At 41.5% G+C, this 19392-nt stretch overlaps 1 protein-coding gene across 2 annotated transcripts in view; it reads left to right on the top strand.

The window, feature by feature from the left end:
- Positions 1–19392, top strand: part of grip1 (glutamate receptor interacting protein 1) — a 379336-nt gene that overhangs the window by 323449 nt on the left and 36495 nt on the right. For both annotated transcript variants that reach the window (XM_078567971.1, XM_078567969.1), the window contains 3 exons: positions 81–226; positions 1902–1982; positions 16543–16612. In XM_078567971.1, the coding sequence (XP_078424097.1) occupies positions 81–226; positions 1902–1982; positions 16543–16612 (297 nt within the window). The remainder of the gene's footprint in view (positions 1–80; positions 227–1901; positions 1983–16542; positions 16613–19392) is intronic.

Here is a 19392-nt window from a genome sequence, read left to right as displayed (position 1 = left end):
AACGTCACTCCCTTTAAGTTCTGTCTCTTTTGCTTCCTGAAGTGCATGTGACAGATGGTGTTTTTGTCCATGTCTGGCAGGTGTGGAATGCTGCAGGTTGGAGACAGAATTCTGACGATCAATGGAATCCTTACTGAAGAAAGCACCCTGGAGGAAACCAACCAGCTCCTTCGCGATTGTGCCACCACCAGCAAAGTCACCCTCGAAGTAGAGTTTGATGTTGCAGGTAAACCTGGGGAGCAGGCATTGTTTGCTTTTAGGCATTTTTTGGTAGGATATGTTGTCTTCTACCTGAGAAAAATATACCCAATATCAAAGCAGATAGTTTTAAATATGCAGAAATAAATTGTTACAAAAAAATACTTTCATCTGAAGTAATTTTGGTATTAAACTGGTTTGTTCCATACCTGCATTATTGATGATGTGCGCTGCGCTGTATCGTGACAGGAAATCGGCAACACATGAAAGACATTAGTCATCTAAGGAATTCAGACTCGGAGCTGTGATCATATTGAATAATGCAATTTGCTGTGCTCTCATTTAGTAGCAAAATTGAAAATAAGAATGTGACTCTGTATGCTTGGTTTTCTGTCCAATCTGTGTCATAGAGCTGTGGAACATTGCAGCACAGAAACAGGCTATATAACCTATTCTGCATCAGTTTTTTTTTCTGTCAATGTCTTAACTACATCAAAATACCCCTTGGGAACTGACATCATCTGATTTTTTTTCTAGAAATTTCAGATATGATATTGCACATAATCTTAATTTATACGCAATAAAGGCAAAAATGGACACAAAGGATACTGCAACTTTTGAAATAAAGTCAATACTGAACACACATAATATAATCAATTCTGTTAAACAAATGAAAGAGTTGTAGCGTACAGTGGGAGTGCATTTCAAGCACTACAAATTCAATTCAATCAAAATTGATCATAGAATGTTTTTATGCTATCAGTGTACAAGCTTTTAATGTGTTTTATATAACACTCCTCTGCTGTGACTTAAACTAAGACGTTTGTCCAATTGGTTTAAAATTTTCTGTTAACATAGTGGGTAGATGAATGTGTTATAGATATATTACAGGTTTATCATAATAGATTATTTCTCCCAGCTAAAAGCAACAATCTGAATTTGTTCATCACCTTATAGTGAAATGCTCCAAGGTGTTTCAGAGAGGAGGTAAGGAAACAAGCACTGAACCGGAAAGAGAAATAATAGGATGGGTGACCAGAGATTTTGTTGGAGGGAGAGATTTTAAAAGGTGGAGAGGCTTGGGACAAGAGTTCCAAAGGCTAGGATTGAAACAGCTGAAGACTGTGCCACAAGTGGTAGGGGAAAAAGAGGGAGGATAAACAGAACTCCAGAATAAATTGGAAGAATAAAACATTCATGAGGTGTCACAGGGTTTGAGGAGCTTGCAGAGATATGCTGCAGCAAAGTCTTGGAGGGATTTTAAATTTATTGAGTGAGGGAATGGGTGAGCATAACTTGATGTGGGACATGACCCGTGGAGTTTTGGACAAGTTGGAGTTTATGGAGGAAGGAGGATAGGAAACCATTAAGGAAGGCACTGGAGTGGTGGATTCAGGAAGTGGTGAATTCAGAAAGTGGCAAAGGAAGAAGGGGTTTAGTGGAGGTGTTCTGAGGTAATTTCAGAGAGAGACAGTAATGGTGTTGGCGACAGATAGGAGATTGGCATTAAGGCTCTACTCTGTGTCGAACAGGAAGCCAAAGTTGCAAATGATCTGGTTCAGCCTGAGAAAAGACAAATATGTATTGTGCTCCTTTGAATGAAACAGACCAAATGTGCCAGTTTGTCTGGTTTTAGTTGCACACACTTCACAGGTCAGGTTATTTTTTAACACTTGTTGAACTTCCATATATCCCTTGTACAGAATCAGTTGTACCAAGCAGTGGCACATTTCATGTGAAGCTACCAAAGAGGAGCGGTGTGGAGCTCGGCATCACCATCAGCTGTGAGTACAATGCAATTCATTACAATTTACACTCTGCAGCCTATACACTGGAATTGTTCATAAACCATTTATGAGGCATGCAATCCTGATGCTGTTGCACTGTACGAAATGATATCTGCAGCCAAACAGCATTTTAAACATGTCACCTGTCACAGTTAAATGAAAGCTGGTCTCATGTAGGATTGGCAGTCAGGCTGCTACATCTGGCCTCTATGACCCTGGGATTAGGACTGCTGCTTCTGAGCACTGTAACTTGAGTCCTGATGGAAAGCATGTGGGTATATGGGTTGAAATGGGTGCCAGCTGAGCTATGATGCCCCCGCCATTAAACAGCTTGTTAACATTTACTGGAGAAAGACCCCTTCTGCACCATGTGCAGCAGAATTGTAAATGTATTTTTGAAAAACATTTTATGATATTGCCACGCATAGGACAACGAAAAAATCATCTCCACTGTCTAGGTTCACGTAGGGAGGCTGCGATCTTTTAGAATGTGCATGCATCTAGAGAAAAAGAAGATAAACAACCTTAGAGGAATTAAGATTAGGAAAGGGCATTTGAAGAAGATTGTTGCCCTCTGATAACCCCTAATGTGCTTCTTCATCTTTTCTGTCTCTTGTTTGGGTGGGGGTCAAATTGCTTTTTTTCTAACTGTTTTCACTGATTTTCATTTCTTCGTGATGGTTCGCTGAGTGACGGGACCTTTAATTATCACTACTACACAAACAGAGTAATTGAAACTATCATTGTTTGCTGGAAAATGCGCTGCTAACTTTGGATTAGCTTTCACTGCTGTAAAGAAAACTGCAATAAAATACAAACAATAAAACTGGTGAATGAATGTTTACATATCTAACATTTACATAAGATATTTGTATTCATGACAATTTTATTTAAATGAATCCAAAAAAGCGTAACTTTTCAAGTTTGACTCCTGACTCCCAAAGCCTGTCCACCATCTACAAGGCACAAGTCAGAGTGTGATGGAATACTCTCCATTGCCGGATAAGTGCAGCTCCGACAACACTCAAGAAGTTCCACACCATCCAGGACAAAGCTGCCCGCTTGATTGGCATCCTATTCACAAACATTCACTCCCTCCACCACCAATGCACACTAGCAGTAGTATGTATCATCTACAAGATGCACTGCAGGAATTCATCAAGGCTCCTTAGACAGCACCTTCCAAACCCACGGCCACTACCATGTAGAAAGACAAGAGCAGTAGATGCAAGGGAACACCAGCACCTGGAACTTCCCCTCCAAACCACAAGCCGTCCCGACTTGGAAATATATCGCCGTTCCTTCACTGTCATTGGGTCAAAATCCTGGAACTCCCTCCCTAACAGCACTGTAAGTACCTATACCACATGGACTACAGCAGTTCAAGAAGGCAGCTCACCACCACCTTCTCAAGGGCAATTAGGGATGGGCAATAAATACTGGCCTAGCCTGCAATGCCTAAATCCCATGAATGAATTTTTTAAAAGTGTTCACTACTTATTCAAAAACAGGCATGTCTCTGTAAAATCACCTATTCCCAATAATCCATTTTATAAATATTTAGGATGACATTTCTATTTATTGCCTTCAGTATCACAAGGAGTGAGAGGAGATTCAGTTCCTTACGGTGGGCCTGGTTACACAGGATTTGCTGCTGTTATTTAAGGAATTTTTATATATGGCACTTCTGTAAGTTGGATATCAGGATAGCAACATTCATGCTGCTGAGTCAACATCTACATTGCTTAGACTGAATCCCTTATCGAATCATAGAATGGTTGAGGCGCAAAATGAGGCTATTCAGCCCATCATGTCTGTGCCAACCCTCTGCAAGAGCAATTCACTCAGTGCCATTCCCTGCCTTTCCCTGCCTTTTCCCTGTAGCCCTGCAAATTTTTCTTTTCAGGTAATCATCCAATTCTCTTTTGAAATCCATGATTGAAACTGCCTCCACCACACTTCAGGCAGTACATTCTAAATCCTAACCACTCACTGCGTGAAAAAGCTTTTCCTCATGTCGCCATTGCTTCTTTTGGCGATCACCTTATGTCTGTGTCCTCTAGCTCTTAATCCTTCCGCCAGTGGGAACAGTTTCTCCCAATCTGCTTTGTCCAGACCCTTCATGATTTTGAACACCTCGATCAAATCTCCTCTCAGGAGAACAGCCCAGCTTCTCCAAACTATTTATGTTACTGGAGTTCCCCAACTCTGGAACCATCCTTGTGAATTTTTTCTGTAACACCTTCACATCCTTCCTAAGAGTTGGAAGCAATACTGTAAGTCCTCACTTAAAGTTGTGGTTGCATTCCTGAAAATCTCAATTTCAAGTGAAGCATTGGTTCCTATTGTTCTGTAGGACCTTCCTCATCAGAAAAAAAATAAATATTAAAACATCATGCCCTCTTAAGTTGAAATATTTTACAGTAATAAATTCCTACATTGGTAAATTAAATAATTTTTAAAATAAAATAAGTTTAAAAATATAAAAGGGAAATGTAATCACCTACTTACAGAACCTCCTGCTTGCCCGCAGATCCTGCATCGAAAACATCCCACTTCCTGGTCATTGCAGATCCTCCCCTTCCTCAACACTCTGCGTTGTGGCCTCTCCCCCTCCCTGTCCTCTGAGTTGTGGTCTTTCCCCTCCCCAACCTTAGAGATGCTGCCTGTCCACTTCCCTGCCTCCGACTTGCAGCCTCATCCCTCCCTGAACTTTGATTATGGCCTCTCTACACCCACTCCACCCCACTCCCGCTGAGCCTCCTACTCCCTGACTCCCCTTCTTGATGAACCTCCCACTCCCTGTCTCACCCCTCTTGCTGAACCTCCCACTCTCTGACTCTTCTCCTCAGAGAATCTCCCACTCCGACTCACCCTCTCGCTGAACTTCCCACTCCCTGACTCCCCTTTTCGCTAAACCTCCCACACCCTAACTCCCCTTCACGCTGAACCTCCCAATCTGACTCAACCTCTTGCTGAACCTCCTATTCTCTGACTCACCCTCTTGCTGAGCCACCCACTATCTGACTCCCCTTTTCATCAAACCTCCCACTCCCTGACTCGCCCTCTCATCGAACCTCCCACTCCCTGACTCACCCTCTCATCGAACCTCCCACTCCCTGACTCACCCTCTCATCGAACCTCCCACTCCCTGACTCACCCTCTCATCGAACCTCCCACTCCCTGACTCACCCTCTTGCCGCTTCCCTCTCCCGGATCTGCGCTCCTTCGGAGGTCCGATCTGAAGCCCCGGCTCTGATGTGGAAGTGTGAGCCTGATGGTGCAGAAGTGCCGAGCTGGGACTGCTACAATCCATGGCCTGAATTTTTCAGGCGGCCTGCGGGAACGGGCGGGGGCGGTCGTGGAGCCGATCGCCACCATTTTACGAGGGTGGGCCAATTGAGTCCCGCCCAACGTAAGATACGAGCGGTAGCACGCTACCTGTTCAGGCATGGGGGAGGAGGGAGAGTCAGGGCCAGCACTCTCTCACACATGCACGCGAAAGAGCACTTCAATCTCCCTGAGGCACGGAGCTGCCTCAGGAAGATTGAAGGGCTTTTGAAGTTATTAAATAAAAGGTTTAAAAATTTATTTAAACTTTTCCCATCATGTGACTGTGACTGTGTCACATGATATGGGACAGGTTTTTATATTTATGATAAAATTTTTATTTATTAAAAGCTTTAGGAAACCTCATCCCACTCGTGGATGAGGTTTCCTAAAGAATGTGAAGGCCACTTGGCCTTTTCACCTGCCCGCTGACCTTAAGGTTGGACAGGCAGCGTTTATAATAACCTTAATTAGTTCCTTAATGGCCTTAATAGGCCCTTTACATACAGGCAGGTGCGCAGCCAACTCCAGCGCATGCCCGCCGAACAAAGCATTGCAACTCAGCGCTTTGACGTCGGGACGCACGCCCGATGCCATCACGTGTCAGGCCCGCCGCTGCACGCCAACCGGAAAATCCTGCCCCATGTTTTTTTTAATGCTCCCACTTGCCGCTTTCCTGAACCCTTACTGTGAGTGAGGGCTCTGGAGAAGAGCTGTGAGGCAGGAGCATTTTTTCTTTTTAAATGGATTTTAGTGGCCCCAGTTTGGCACTTCCGCACCAGCGGGACTCACATTTCCACAATAATGGAGCTCTGGCTTCAGATCGGATCTGGATCTTCAACGGGAATGCAGGTTGAGGAGAGGGAAGCAGTGAGAGGGTGAGCCAGGGAGTGGGAGGTTCGGCGAGAGGATGGGTCAGGGAGGGGAGAGGCCACAACTCTCAAGGTCGTGGAGTGGGGAGAGGCCGCAATTCGGAAATTGGGGAGCGGGGAGAGGCTGCAATTCGGAAGTTGGGGAGCGGGGAGAGGCTGCAACTCGGAAGTTGGGGAGTGGGGAGAGGCTGCAATTCGGAAGTTGAGGGGAGGCTGCAATTCAGAAGTTGGGGAGCGGGGGGAGCGAGGAGGGTCTGTATTTCCAAGTTGCGGATAGGGGAGAGGCTGCAATTCGGAAGTTGGGGAGCGTGGAGAGGCTGTATTTCCAAGTTGCGGAGCGGGAAGAAGCTGCAATTTGGAAGTTGGAGAGCAGGGAGAGGCTGTATTTCCAAGTTGCGGATAGGGGAGAGGCTGCAATTCGGAAGTTGGGGAGCGTGGAGAGGCTGTATTTCAGAAGTTAGGGAATGGGGAGAGGCTGCAATTTGGAAGTTGGGGAGCGTGGAGAGGCTGTATTTCAGAAGTTAGGGAATGGGGAGAGGCTGCAATTCAGAAGTTGGGGAGCGTGGAGAGGCTGTATTTCAGAAGTTAGGGAATGGGGAGAGGCTGCAATTTGGAAGTTGGGGAGCGTGGAGAGGCTGTATTTCAGAAGTTAGGGAATGGGGAGAGGCTGCAATTCGGAAGTTGGGGAGCGGGGAGAGGCTGTATTTCAGAAGTTAGGGAGCGGGGAGAAACCGCTCCAAAATGGCGTCAATTGGGTCACGCAGGAAATGACGTTAAAATGAATCCTGCGACTCTCAACTAGATTACAAGCCCCGTTAACTTAGGGATGTTAGAGCGCAACAGCATTAAACAAGGTCTTACCATACTCCATTTGATGCTCAACCAGTGTTTTATGCAGGTTTATCATAACAGCCTAGCAGCAGAGTTGTACAGTCACTTTTTCCTGAGTCTAGGATTCTGCTGTTTCAATAAGGGTGTTAACAATGTAAATATCTGAAGACGCTACATGAATATTTTTCTTTTATGAACTGTTATGGAAGCATCAATTGTAAAAATGACTGAGCCCAAAGAAGAGAAGTAAGAGAACTTTGGCTCATTTAAAGCTTTGGAACTAAACAAAGACTAGAAAGTGATTGAAGCAGCAAGATCCCAAGAATTGTCAACTGAATGAGGGCTAACATAATAAGTAGTATGTTCGCACAACCATAAAGGAATGAACATGAGTCTAAGAATTTTATGTTAACTCTCTCTTATTACATCAGTGAGTCCACATGAATCAACAAAGTTGGCTAAACGAAGGTTTTTCTCTTTGGGGAGCATCTGATTAAATTTCCTGAAATAATGACATAATTGAAAGAGCCTGACAAATTCTTAGAATTGAATTGTATTTGGACAGGACAATATGCACTCATATGTGCCACTTTGAAGAATGTTAATATGCTACAGCTGCAGAAGTTGGAAAGAAATACTAAACTAGTACAAATTGTGGAGTGAGCACAAACATATCAGAGTCAGTAACAGATGGACTTTGATCAGGCTGTTGTGCTTTGATAGCGATAGGAGAAAATTAAATTATCCTAAAGCCACTGAAATGTATAAAACATTTGTTAAAACATGTAAAATTGCCCACTGCTACGTTGAGCTCATCAACTATTCCCAAGTGATTAATCATTAACATATGGTATTTTATTGGTACACTGTATAAATCTCCTAGTCCCTCAATCTTGTTCCACATGTCTTTGTGGAATTCCTGATGTTTGCTCACATTGACCATGCCCCTGATTTTGCTGTGGTTATGACATGTAATTGTCAATGTCCATTGTCAATACTCCACAGAAACTGACAGCAAATGTGGGAGTTTGGACACACTCAAAATAACCCGGAAATCTAGACATTGTTGTCAGTGAACATACCCTCCTCCATAGGATGTGTTCTAAAAGTTGTAACAAATTGCATTCACCCTTACAATCCTGATTTGGTGAGAACTACGCTGTCAAAACCCTTGGAAAAATTGTTGAATGAGGCATAACTGGATTTTAACAACAGACTAACTTCGTAATTACTGCTCAGCACCCTCACCAGCCCTGAAAAGTTAATTTATACTTGTGGGATGTTAGATTTCGCCATAATGATAAAATATTCTGCATAAAACATTTTTTTAAAAAATCTGTATATCTTTCTTTTAGCTTCTGCCTTAATACTGTCATAATCAGTTATTTCACTACCTGAAGATTTAAATTAAAAGGAAAGGATTTTTAGTGTTTTTTAACTAGTTGGTTTCCTGTGTATGAATGGTTCTGTTTGATTGTTGCCTACTTGTTTGCTGACATCACTGCTGCCAAGACATCCCTTTGACTTGGTGCCAGATTTAAACTTCCTTCGGAAAAAGGAAAATTCCCGCCACGAGAGATTGCAAGATCTTTCTAGGCAGATTTCTTTGAGGTCAGGGGCGAGTGCACTTGCTTCACTGCTGACTGCCAAAATCCAGACCCTTTTTTCTAATCTGCTATTGGAGAATAACCATGTTAAAGTAATATAATGGATCAGGGATGCTTGTCTGGTTCCCTAACTTCTTTTTCAAGTGTCTTTAATACTGAATATCATAATGTAGCTCAGCAAAACTCATTCAGTAGTGCAATTCATGGCTCATTAATTAAGCAGTTTGATTTTTAATGACTCACCAAGTTAATAACTTGCCAAGAACAAATTAATGTAGCTTGTAGAGAGCACCTGCTCTTCACAAGCCAATATATGTCAAACATCTTGCTGTAGAGTGAATCTGAAAAGGCATCAACTTCAAGCTGCATATCAATTTCAAGCTGCATAGGCAAGATAGGATAGGGGGCCTGACCGCACTTTGAATGAAATCTTGAATTCGCCCTTTATCCATATTTAAGATCTTGCTATAAAGAGCGAATAGCTGAGAACCCCCTCTGACATTCCTTCCCCCCACACCCCTCATTGACAATGGAAAGAATTTGAACCATAATTTTTAATATGGTCTTAAATCTTGCTTGCATATTAGCTGATCATTTTCAAGTTGATTTGAGCCTTTGAGGAGTTCAGAAGTATTTTTGCTCTGAAGTGGAAAGTCTATACTAAATGATAGGTAGGTGAGACTGAGTAATAGAGTGTCACTTCTGTGTTTAGAAACCACAGATGGTTAGCAAATTTCAACTGGTTTATGAATGTCATCTGTAACTGGAGGTAATGTTGGTATGTGTTGTTTAAAAATGCACTCCAGAGTTCCTTAGCCTCTGCAATATGTAAGAATACGTTCATCTTTTTGGTGGGGAGTTGTGGCAGAACCATTTCCCTTCCCAACCATCACCACCTTTCCCTCTTTTGCTTCCTGCCCCACTTACCCTTCCCATTTGCCACTTTGACCATTTTTCTTAACGTTTCAAATAAATGCAGATATGTAATGAGGAGGAAAAAGACACCAAGCTAAAAGACAAGGTGATCAAAGGTGTGGTCAATAAGATGTATTTTCAGAATGATCTTAAATGGGGAGGGAGGCAAAGTGGTTGAGGGAGAGAATTCCAGAGTATGGAGCATAAGCCACTGGTGGTACATTTGCCAGCAGTGAAGGGCAGACAGCAATGCACGGTAGACAGGCAGAAGAACAGAGAATTGTGAGGGAGGGAATTTGTCGCACAGATTGAACTTACTGAAAAGGAGGAGAATGTGCTTCAGTGAGAATGGGGAAGAAATGGAGAATGAGAATTTCAAATGTGAAGTATTGTGAAGAGCACAAGCTAATGTAGTTCACTGGTGATAGGGTTGATGAGCGAGAGGGACTTGGTGTAGGAAAGGATATGAGCAACAGAGTGTTGAATGAACTGAAATTTACAGAGTGGAGGCCAGATAGGAGATCATTAGGGTTAAAGTGTCTGAAGGTAACAAAGAATCACCTTGAAATCCAGTTCATGCAGATTTGTTTCTGTTTTCTGTAACCAGTCTGTACAGACTATTCTGTACAAAAGGATGAAACTTTTAGCCAGAAATTAATGTTCTTTGGATTTTTAAAGGCTAGGTTATGTTTGATTAAATTTTTTGAAGAGGTGACTGAAGTATGGACAGGAGAGTGTCTGTGAACATTACTTATATGGACTTCCAGAAGGCATTTGATAAAGCTCCTGATAAGAGACTTTTAAATAAAGTTGAAGCTCAAGCAAGTGAAGGCAAATTATTGACCTGGTTAGGAAATTGGCTGAGCAGCAGGAGACAGAGTAGAAATAATGGGCAGGTACTCTAATTGGTAGGCTATAACCAGTGGCACCCCACAGGGATCTATGTTGGGGCCTCAATTACTCATCATATTCATTGACAACTTGGATAATGCTACACGTCAAAATCTGCTGATGACACAAAGATAGGTGGCACTGTATATAGTGTAGATGGAAGCATAAAATTACAGATGTATTACGGGAGTAAATGAATGAGTGAACAAAACTGTGGCAAATGGATTCAATATAAGCAAATATAAGGTCATCCACTTGGACCTGAAAAGGATAGAAGTTTACTTTCTAAATTCTAAAGCTAGAAACAGTCGGGGTCCAAAATGGCATGGAAATGCAGGTACATAGACCATTCAAATGTCATGAACAGCTACAGAAAATAATAAAAGCTAATGGAATGCTGACGTTTTTATTTAGGTGCTGAGAATACAAGGGGATAGCTGGTTAGATCACACCTCGAGTACTGTGAGCAGTCATGGGCACTACATCTTAGGAAGGATATATTGGCCTTGGAGGGAGTGCTGCGTAGAGTTACCACAATCAAACCTGGACCCTTAAAGGTTAGGTTATGATGAGAGATTGAACAAATTCCCTGGAATTTGGAAGGTTAAAGGGTGATTTGATCAAAGCTTTCACAATATTAAGGGATGCAGATAGGGTAGATTGAGCCAAAGTATTTCCAGTAGTTGGAAAGCCAAAAACTAGAGGGTGTAGTCTAAAAATTAGAGCCAGATCTTTCAGGAGTGAGATTAGGAAACACTTTTATACACAAAATCAGGTAGAAGTTTGGGACTCTCTTCTGCAAATGGCAATTGATGCTAGCTTAATTGTTAATTTTGAATCTGAGATTGATTTTTTTTTTTTGTTAACCAAAGCTATTGATGTATATGGGATAATGAGTTCACTCAAAGATCAGCCATGATCTCATTAAACGGCAAAACAGGCTCGAGTGACTGGCCTCTTTCTGTTCTTTGTCTTGTGCCTCATTCAAAGGTAAACTTTCTTGTGCTCAGTTGTTTTTGAGTCCTATGAAGCCTACGCAATTTACCTGACAGTATGAAACAGGGTCTACTGCATCAAGGTCCAGCAGCATTCTCCAGTAGAAACAAGTTTTATGATGTGAGTTTAATACAACTTGTACAAATAAGCCTCCTTTGATTTACCAATAGCCGCCTTTTCCATTCTTCCAGAAATACAGATTGTCAGCTTTATGGGTACGGTTGTATCTTGGTTATGTTACTGGATGAGTGAGCCAGAGACCTGAGTTCAAATCCCACCATGGCAGCTGGGGAGTTTAAATTGACTGAATTAAATAAATCTAGCAGAAAACATAATACCATATTGTATAAATACTCATCTAGTTCATTAATGCCCTTTAGGGTTGGAAATCTGCAATCCTTTCCCAGTTTGGGCTATAAAAGACTCCACACCTGCAATGCTGTGGGTGACTCTTAACTACCCTTTGGAATGGCCAGTAAAGCCACTCACTTGTATTCAAGAAGGTGACTCACCATCACCTTCTCAAGGGCAATTAGGAATGGACATTAAATGTTGGCCAACAGCACAAATGTCTTGTGAGTGAATTAAAAAGTAAGTTATAATTTGTTTCTGACATCTGCATATGAGGATACAGCACTGGCAACACTGGGGCCCCATAAACCAACTGAGTATTGGACTTACTTTATTCACAAAGTTGATATTGCTGAGGCCGGCTGTGTACATTCTTGGCCTTACTTCCCACTTTCCCACCGACATATTTGAAGCTAAAACACCATATTTGAAAGCCCTTTGAGCTTCTTTAAAATATTCAGGGTCACAGTTTGCTCTCCTTCATGTGAATTCTGTTCCTATATGGACAAACGCAATTGCAGCAAGAGAGCTGAATTTCTACAGCTTGGTAGTTAGGGGTATGGGAAGTTATGAGAGACCTCCACGTTACTGATTCTAATTCATTTTTCAAAAGAAGTATAATATTAGCACATCACCAAACACAATGACTGGTTAACACACCTCTAAAATAGCCAGTGTTTTCCATAAATATTAAGTGTATTTCAATTACATGTCCCAGTGCAGATAAAGCACACATGCTGTTACAGTTCATACATTAATGATGATAAACCTCAGGTGAAAGTTAATGTAGCATTTTGAAAGCTGACTTTTTTTAATTCATTTACAGAATAACATCTGACAGAAACCATTAAAACATATTTATTATTTAATAAGTAAGCATGTTGATCCTACATAGATTAACAAATTTTATAAAATTGGATCTAAAACACGTAGAATGATGGATGCCAAAGCTGTTAAATGTCTAACTTGGATTACTTTAGATGCTGTGACACCTGGAAGAGTGAACATTGATCAGTTTACAAATGTCACCTTAAACCCTGAGATCACAGCCTGGAGATTTTTGTTGGTATAAAACAAGATGTCAGAAACAATTGAATAAGTCTGAAGAGCATGACTGATATCTGTGTAGACTTTGAGGGTGCTGTGCACCGTTGCATCTGAGCCACTGTTGGGCTAATTGTGCTTGTGATTCGTGAATAATTGATGTTTAAACAGTTGGCACACTAAAGCCTCAATTTTAACCCAACCCATGTGGTGTGAACATGATGCAGGAATAGTTAAAAAGGTAGATGAGTTTGCACCATGTTACCTCCCCACATCATTTTAGCTGCCAGGACTTTCCGGGGCCAAAGTAAACTGAGAAAGTTGTGGCTTGATGATGTCATTGGTGCCGCATCTCAATTATAACTCCTAGGATTGGGAGGCATGCACAGCACCAAACCTGCCATCAAAGACTTACAGGAATCATCATTGGGCCAATTTATGATTTATGAATGGATCACTTGTCAAGGCATATGCATGCTGATTGGATGCAGGGTTTCCGTGAGGACCTGTTGGTATCAGGTGCTCTCAGATTCTACTGGCTATTTGATAGCCCTGCAGCTTAATTGGTCATGTCCACCACTGCTGTGTTTGGATAATTCAATCATGCATTGTAAACATTTCTTTCATGGCAGGAGTGAGCAGGATAAGCTACTAATCTTTGGGATGATTCAGTACAGAAATATGGACTGTGAGAAAAGAGGACATCCAAAGATTAGCAAATTGTGAATTGTGGTTCTGGGGAAGGATAGAGGGGGTCAGTTGGAGAGAACACAAGCAATGAAGAAGTTCTCAGAATGGCGGAGGAGGAAAGGTCATTGGTGAATATCATCAAGATAAGGCAACAAGGTTGGATTTGCCATATTCTAAGGCATTAGAACTTGCTGAAGGAGGTGGTTGAAAGAAGATTAGGGGGCTGTGGATCAAGAGGGAGAAAGATGATGATGGACCAACAGTCAGAGGCTAGGAATCCTGCGGTGAGTAACTCGCCTTCTGACTCCCCAAAGCCATCTACAAGGCACAAGTCAGGAGTGTGATGGAATACTCCCCACTTGCCTGGATGAGTGCAGCTCCCACTCAAGAAGCTTGACACTGTCCAGGACAAAGTAGCCCGCTTGATTGGCACTACATCCACAAACATTCACTCCCTCCACCACCGACGCACAGTAGCAGCAGTGTGTACCATCTACAAGATGCACTGCAGGAATTCACCAAGGTTCCTTCAACAGCACCTTCCAAACCCACGACCACTACCATCTAGAAGGACAAGCAGCAGATAGATGGTAAAACCACCACCTGAAAGTTCCCCTCCAAGTCACTCACCATCCTGACTTAAATATATTGCTGTTCCTTCAATGTCCTTACGTCAAAATCCTGGAACTCCCTTCCTAACAGCACTGTGGGTGTACCTACACCACATGGACTGCAGGGATTCAAGAAAGCAGCCCGCCACCACCTTCTCAAGGGCAACTAGGGATGGGCAATGAATGCTGGCCTAGCCTGTGAATGAATTTTTTTTTTAAATTGGGATGCTTCTATGAGTAACTGAAGAGGAAGGCACAAGACCGTGAGGCGTGGAGAAGTGAGCAGAGAGCCTGTCCTTTGGCAGACCTGCTACTCGGTGCAGACTGATTTTCAGATTTATGATGGTATACCTTTCTCCTCTGTATTCAAAGCTGTAATCTCGTCTTAGTTTTCTTCAGATTGGCCATCATCTTCCTGATCTATGGCCAGGTTTGTTGCATTATGTCAACAGCAATGATGTCTTTGCAGTTTGCTCTCAAGACTACACGACTGATTGATTGTTTTTTGGTGGAGGCTCAGGGTGGCGGTAGAGGTGTCCTTCTGTACCATGTTGTGACATCCTTTCATTTGATCAATAAACACACTCCGTGCTTAGTCATGAAGCAGGTTGTGTGGTACCTCCTCACTTGCAATGCTCTGGAATTTTGCTCTGTAAATCTCTTATCCGCTGTCCCCGAGCATATGTAGGTGTTTAAATGTGTCCTTAAATTACTTAACTGCTATTCAGTCAGTGAATCAATTCAAATACTATGTAGGCCAACCTGTTGGCAGGTAGTAGTTTGCAGGATTCACTTCTGCAGCTAAAAAGGAATCTCGAGGGTTAATAGGCAGAAGAAAATTCTCCCAGAAATACTCAGCAATTGACAGTTAATCCCTAAATAGTGTGCGGCTGATCATTTCTGGGCTTGTGCTACAACCTGGAGTTCATTTGCCTCTCTTTGTACAACACGTTCTGGCCAATTTGTTTAATGGAATTCTTAGCAGTTTTTGCTGAGTGACCACATTTCTGATTTGTTAAGTAATGGACAGTAATGCTGAATGGTGCGCACAAAAGAGCGTCAAGCTTATTTGTGGTATCAGGTTTATCAATTAAAATTTGTATTTAATTCCAGGAAAATTCTGCTTGGTAAGCATTATTGATGTACATTTGGCAGAGGTGACCTTTTTCTTGCATATATATTTTTTTTAAAAGTACTTTTTAGTCAGATGCATAATAGAATCCTTTTAAGTAAAATTTTCTGAAATTCAGGAAAACTGAAAATGAGCATCGAAAACTAACTGCAAATAAACGCATGCGATTTGCTACAAACTGTCATGTTGCTCTGTATGGGAGAGAAATGTTTGTGAGGAGAAATGTCACCAACTGAGTAACTCATCATCCTACTACATTATGGATTCATAATCGATTAAGGATCGATGTACTTTTTTGCTGGGATTAACAGATTTTTAAAAAAATAACAATAGCTACTTAAATAGTGCCTTTAATGTAATAAAATGTCCCAAGGCACTTCATTAGGAGCATTATAAAACAAAATACATTTGCTTATTCTACCTCCACGCTACCCCTCACCTCCTTTTCTGAAGGCACTAACTCATGCCGAGATATAATTCTCCTTTAACCATTTTGCAGCACCTCAACCAAGTGTCCGTTCTTCATGTGTTAGCTTAGCCTGTGAATGCTGAGATGCTATTCAACCATGGGGTCATTGCAGCCAAACCCTTCGCTGTCATTGTCTTGATTAAACACTGATTAAAAGTGGAAACTGTCTAATCTCCCCCATTTCTTACTAACCCAAGTATCCAAGGGATGCTGTAATCCTGGTTGAAATTATCTAATAAAACACAGAGTGGGAATCAAACCTAAGAACTCTATGGCTCACATCAATACTGCTCGGAGGAGTTATCAACTGAGCACCAATGAGTTAATAAAGCAACGGAAATGGTCGGGAGCTATTTCACAATGCCTGAAAATCATGAACTATATGTTAAACTGGTAGTTCATGATTTAACATTTTAATTCTTAACCCACTACTATTAAAATGTTAGCATCTTTGTGTAACGATTTCCATTGGCTGAAGTAAAATTAAAAGGTCCTACATTTATGTTTAATTTTGAGAATTCTTATAGATTGCAGATTCCTCTTAAGACTATTTAGCAGCTCTCTTTGGGCAAGACCTTGGCAAATTATCAAAAATACCTCTACATTTTTGACATTTCTTCCACTTCCCCCCCGCCCCCATTCTTTCTCTGTCACTCTCTGTGAAAGCACAGCACACTCTAGTGTTGCCGTTACCAATGTGCATTTATCTGAATCACCATTTTAAAATAAACAGCAGCTATTAAAGAGCAAAAGAAAATGGATTTGTTTTTCTTTTGAAAAATGTTTTATAATATGAAAACCAATTTCTATTACCACAGCACCTGCAAGCAGAAAACCAGGAGACCCACTCATTATTTCTGACATTAAAAAAGGAAGTGTTGCACACAGGTGAGCTTCTTTGTTTTGCAAGTTTTTTAAATTGGTCATTGTATGTGTTGAGTTGCACATTTGTAAAAGACCCAAATGCAGTTTACTGCAAAATAAGACATGCGTATGTGTTGCACATGGTAAGTCCTAAACAGCTTTTTTTACAATAGCTTGAATGTGGAGCAATCACTTGTATTTTAGTCAAACATAGGAACAACAAATCACATTATAACTAAAGAGGTTTTAGTTTTCTCACAATCTATGATTAGCTAAATTCCTATGGTTTCAATAACATAATTTTTTATGAGCTCTGTATGATCTGTCAGTTCTTTACTACAAACCTCCTATCCTCTGTCCCGTGCACATCCAACATGTCACAATGACTACCTTTCCATTTTGTCATTTGACCTCAGCTCTATACCACTCCAGACCCTTCAAAAAGATCAGCCTTCATCATGGGGACTAACACCCCTTTCAGCACCGCTGGTGACTCAATTTAATTCCCTGTTTATTATACAGGATTCAGGTGTTTTACTGGTAATTTTTAGATAATGTTCTGCCGTCCCATCCATGAAAAATACTAATCAATGAATTTTATTCCTTTAAATATTGAAACCTCTATAGTCTGTCCTTTACTAATGTCACTATTCTTGAGTATTCATCAATGTCTTCCCATCGTCCTCTCATTTCAACTCCCCTCGACCTCATTATTGATACCCCCTTTATAACCATCCTGGGGGTCACCGCCGACCAGATAGTTAACTGTATCATCCATATAAATAGTGTGGTTACAAGCGCAAGTCAGAGGCCAGGTACTCCCCAGTGAGTAAATCACCACCTAAATCCACAAAACCACTCCTCCATCTACAAGGCACAAGGCAAGAGTGTGATGGAATACTCTCCATGATGGGAAGACATTGATGAATGCTGAAAAATAGTGGATGAGTGCAACTGCAGCAACAGTCAAGAAGCTCGATACATCCAGCATAAAAAAATCATTTGATTGCCACCCTATCTATATCCTTAAACATTCACTCCCTCCACCACAATGGCAGCAGTGTATATTATCTACAAGATGCACTATAGTAACTTGCCAAGGCTTCTTTGACAGCACTTTGAACACCCAGAAGAGCAAGGACACCAGGCGCATGGGAACACCACCACCTGCAAGTTCCCCTCCAAGCCACACAGCATTCTGACTTGGAAATATATCACCATTCCTTCATCACTGGGTCAAAATACTGGTTAGCACTCTGGGAATATCTACGCCACACAGACTGCAGCCATTTAAGAAGGTGGCTCACCACCACTTTCTTGTGGCCAATTAAGGATGGGCAATAAATGCTGGACTTGCCAGCAATACTTCATATCTTGTGAATGAACTTTTAAAAATGTATACATTATCTGCTCGTCCTCTCACTTTAAATAATGCAGTAGTCGTTTTCTGTTTGGATTTCTAAAAAGCCGTCAATAAAGTACCGCATGGTAGACTCAAGAGTAAGGTCAGAGCTTGTGGCGTTAGGGGACATGTAGCAAGATGGATAGCAAGCTGGCTGTACAACAGAAAACAGAGTAGGGGTTAAAGGTAGATACTCAAACTGCCAAAAGGTAGGAAGTGGTATTCCACAAGGGTCAGTGCGGGATCATTGCTGTTCGCTATTTGGATAAACAATTTGGACTCAGGAAGCAAAAGCACAGTTTCAAAATTTACAGTTAACACCAAATTGGGGAGAGTAGTTAATACAGAGACAGACTGCAGCAAAACATAGGACAACATTAATAAACTTACTGAACAGGTACATAATTGACCAAATAACTTCAATATAGGTAAGTGTGAGGTAGGACATTTTAGTAGGAAGAATAAGGAGACTGTATACTCATTGGAAAATAATGTCAAAACAAGGTAGAGGAACAGAGGAATCTGGAAATACAGATATACAGATCACTAAAAGTACCAATGCAGAGTAATGAAACAAGCAAAGCACTAGGGTTCCTTCACAGAGGGATAGAATTCAAAAGTAGAGAAATTGTGTTAAACTTGTATAGAACCATGGTTAGACCTCATTTGGAGAAATGTGAACAGCTATGGCCTCCATGTTATAAAAAGAGCAGACTGGCACTAAAGAAAGTGTAAAATGATTTATTAAAATGAAATCAGATTTTAACTATCAGGAAAGGTTGAACAGACTGGGGCTCTTTTCTCCAGAAAAGAAGAGACTGAGGTATGACATTGAGTCATAAAGGTCTACAGCACAGAAAAAGACCCATCGAGCCTGCACTGGTCAACCAAGTACTTAACTATGCTAATCCCATTTTCCAGCACTAGGCCCATAGCCTTGTATGCCATGGCATCGCAATTGCACATCCAAATACTTCTTAAATGTTGTGAGGGTTTCTGCCTCTACCACCCTTTCAGGCAGTGAGCTCCAGATTCCCACCACCCTCTGGGTGAAAAAATTCTTTGTCACACCCCCTCTAAACCTCCTGCCCCTTGCCTTAAATCTATACCCCCTGGTTATTGATCCCTCCACCAAGGGGAAAAGTTCCTTCCTGTCTACCCTATCTATGCCCCTCATAATTTTATGCACCTCAATCACGTCCCCCCTCAATCTCCTCTGCCCCAGGGAAAATAACCCCAGTCTATCCAATCTCCCCTCATAACTAAATAACTGATAGAGGTCTTTCAGATTATGAAAGAGTTTGATAGGGTAGATGTAGAGAAGATGTTACTATTGTGAGCTGGAAGATAATCACTAATATATCCAATTGGGAATTCAGGAGAAACTTTGCTTCACAGAGCA

Source organism: Cetorhinus maximus, chromosome 22 (assembly GCF_964194155.1).
Source record: "Cetorhinus maximus chromosome 22, sCetMax3.hap1.1, whole genome shotgun sequence".
In the NCBI taxonomy this organism is placed as follows: Eukaryota; Metazoa; Chordata; class Chondrichthyes; order Lamniformes; family Cetorhinidae; genus Cetorhinus; species Cetorhinus maximus.
The sequence above is the reverse complement of the archived record's forward strand: the minus strand, read 5'-3'. Positions and strand labels throughout refer to the sequence as shown.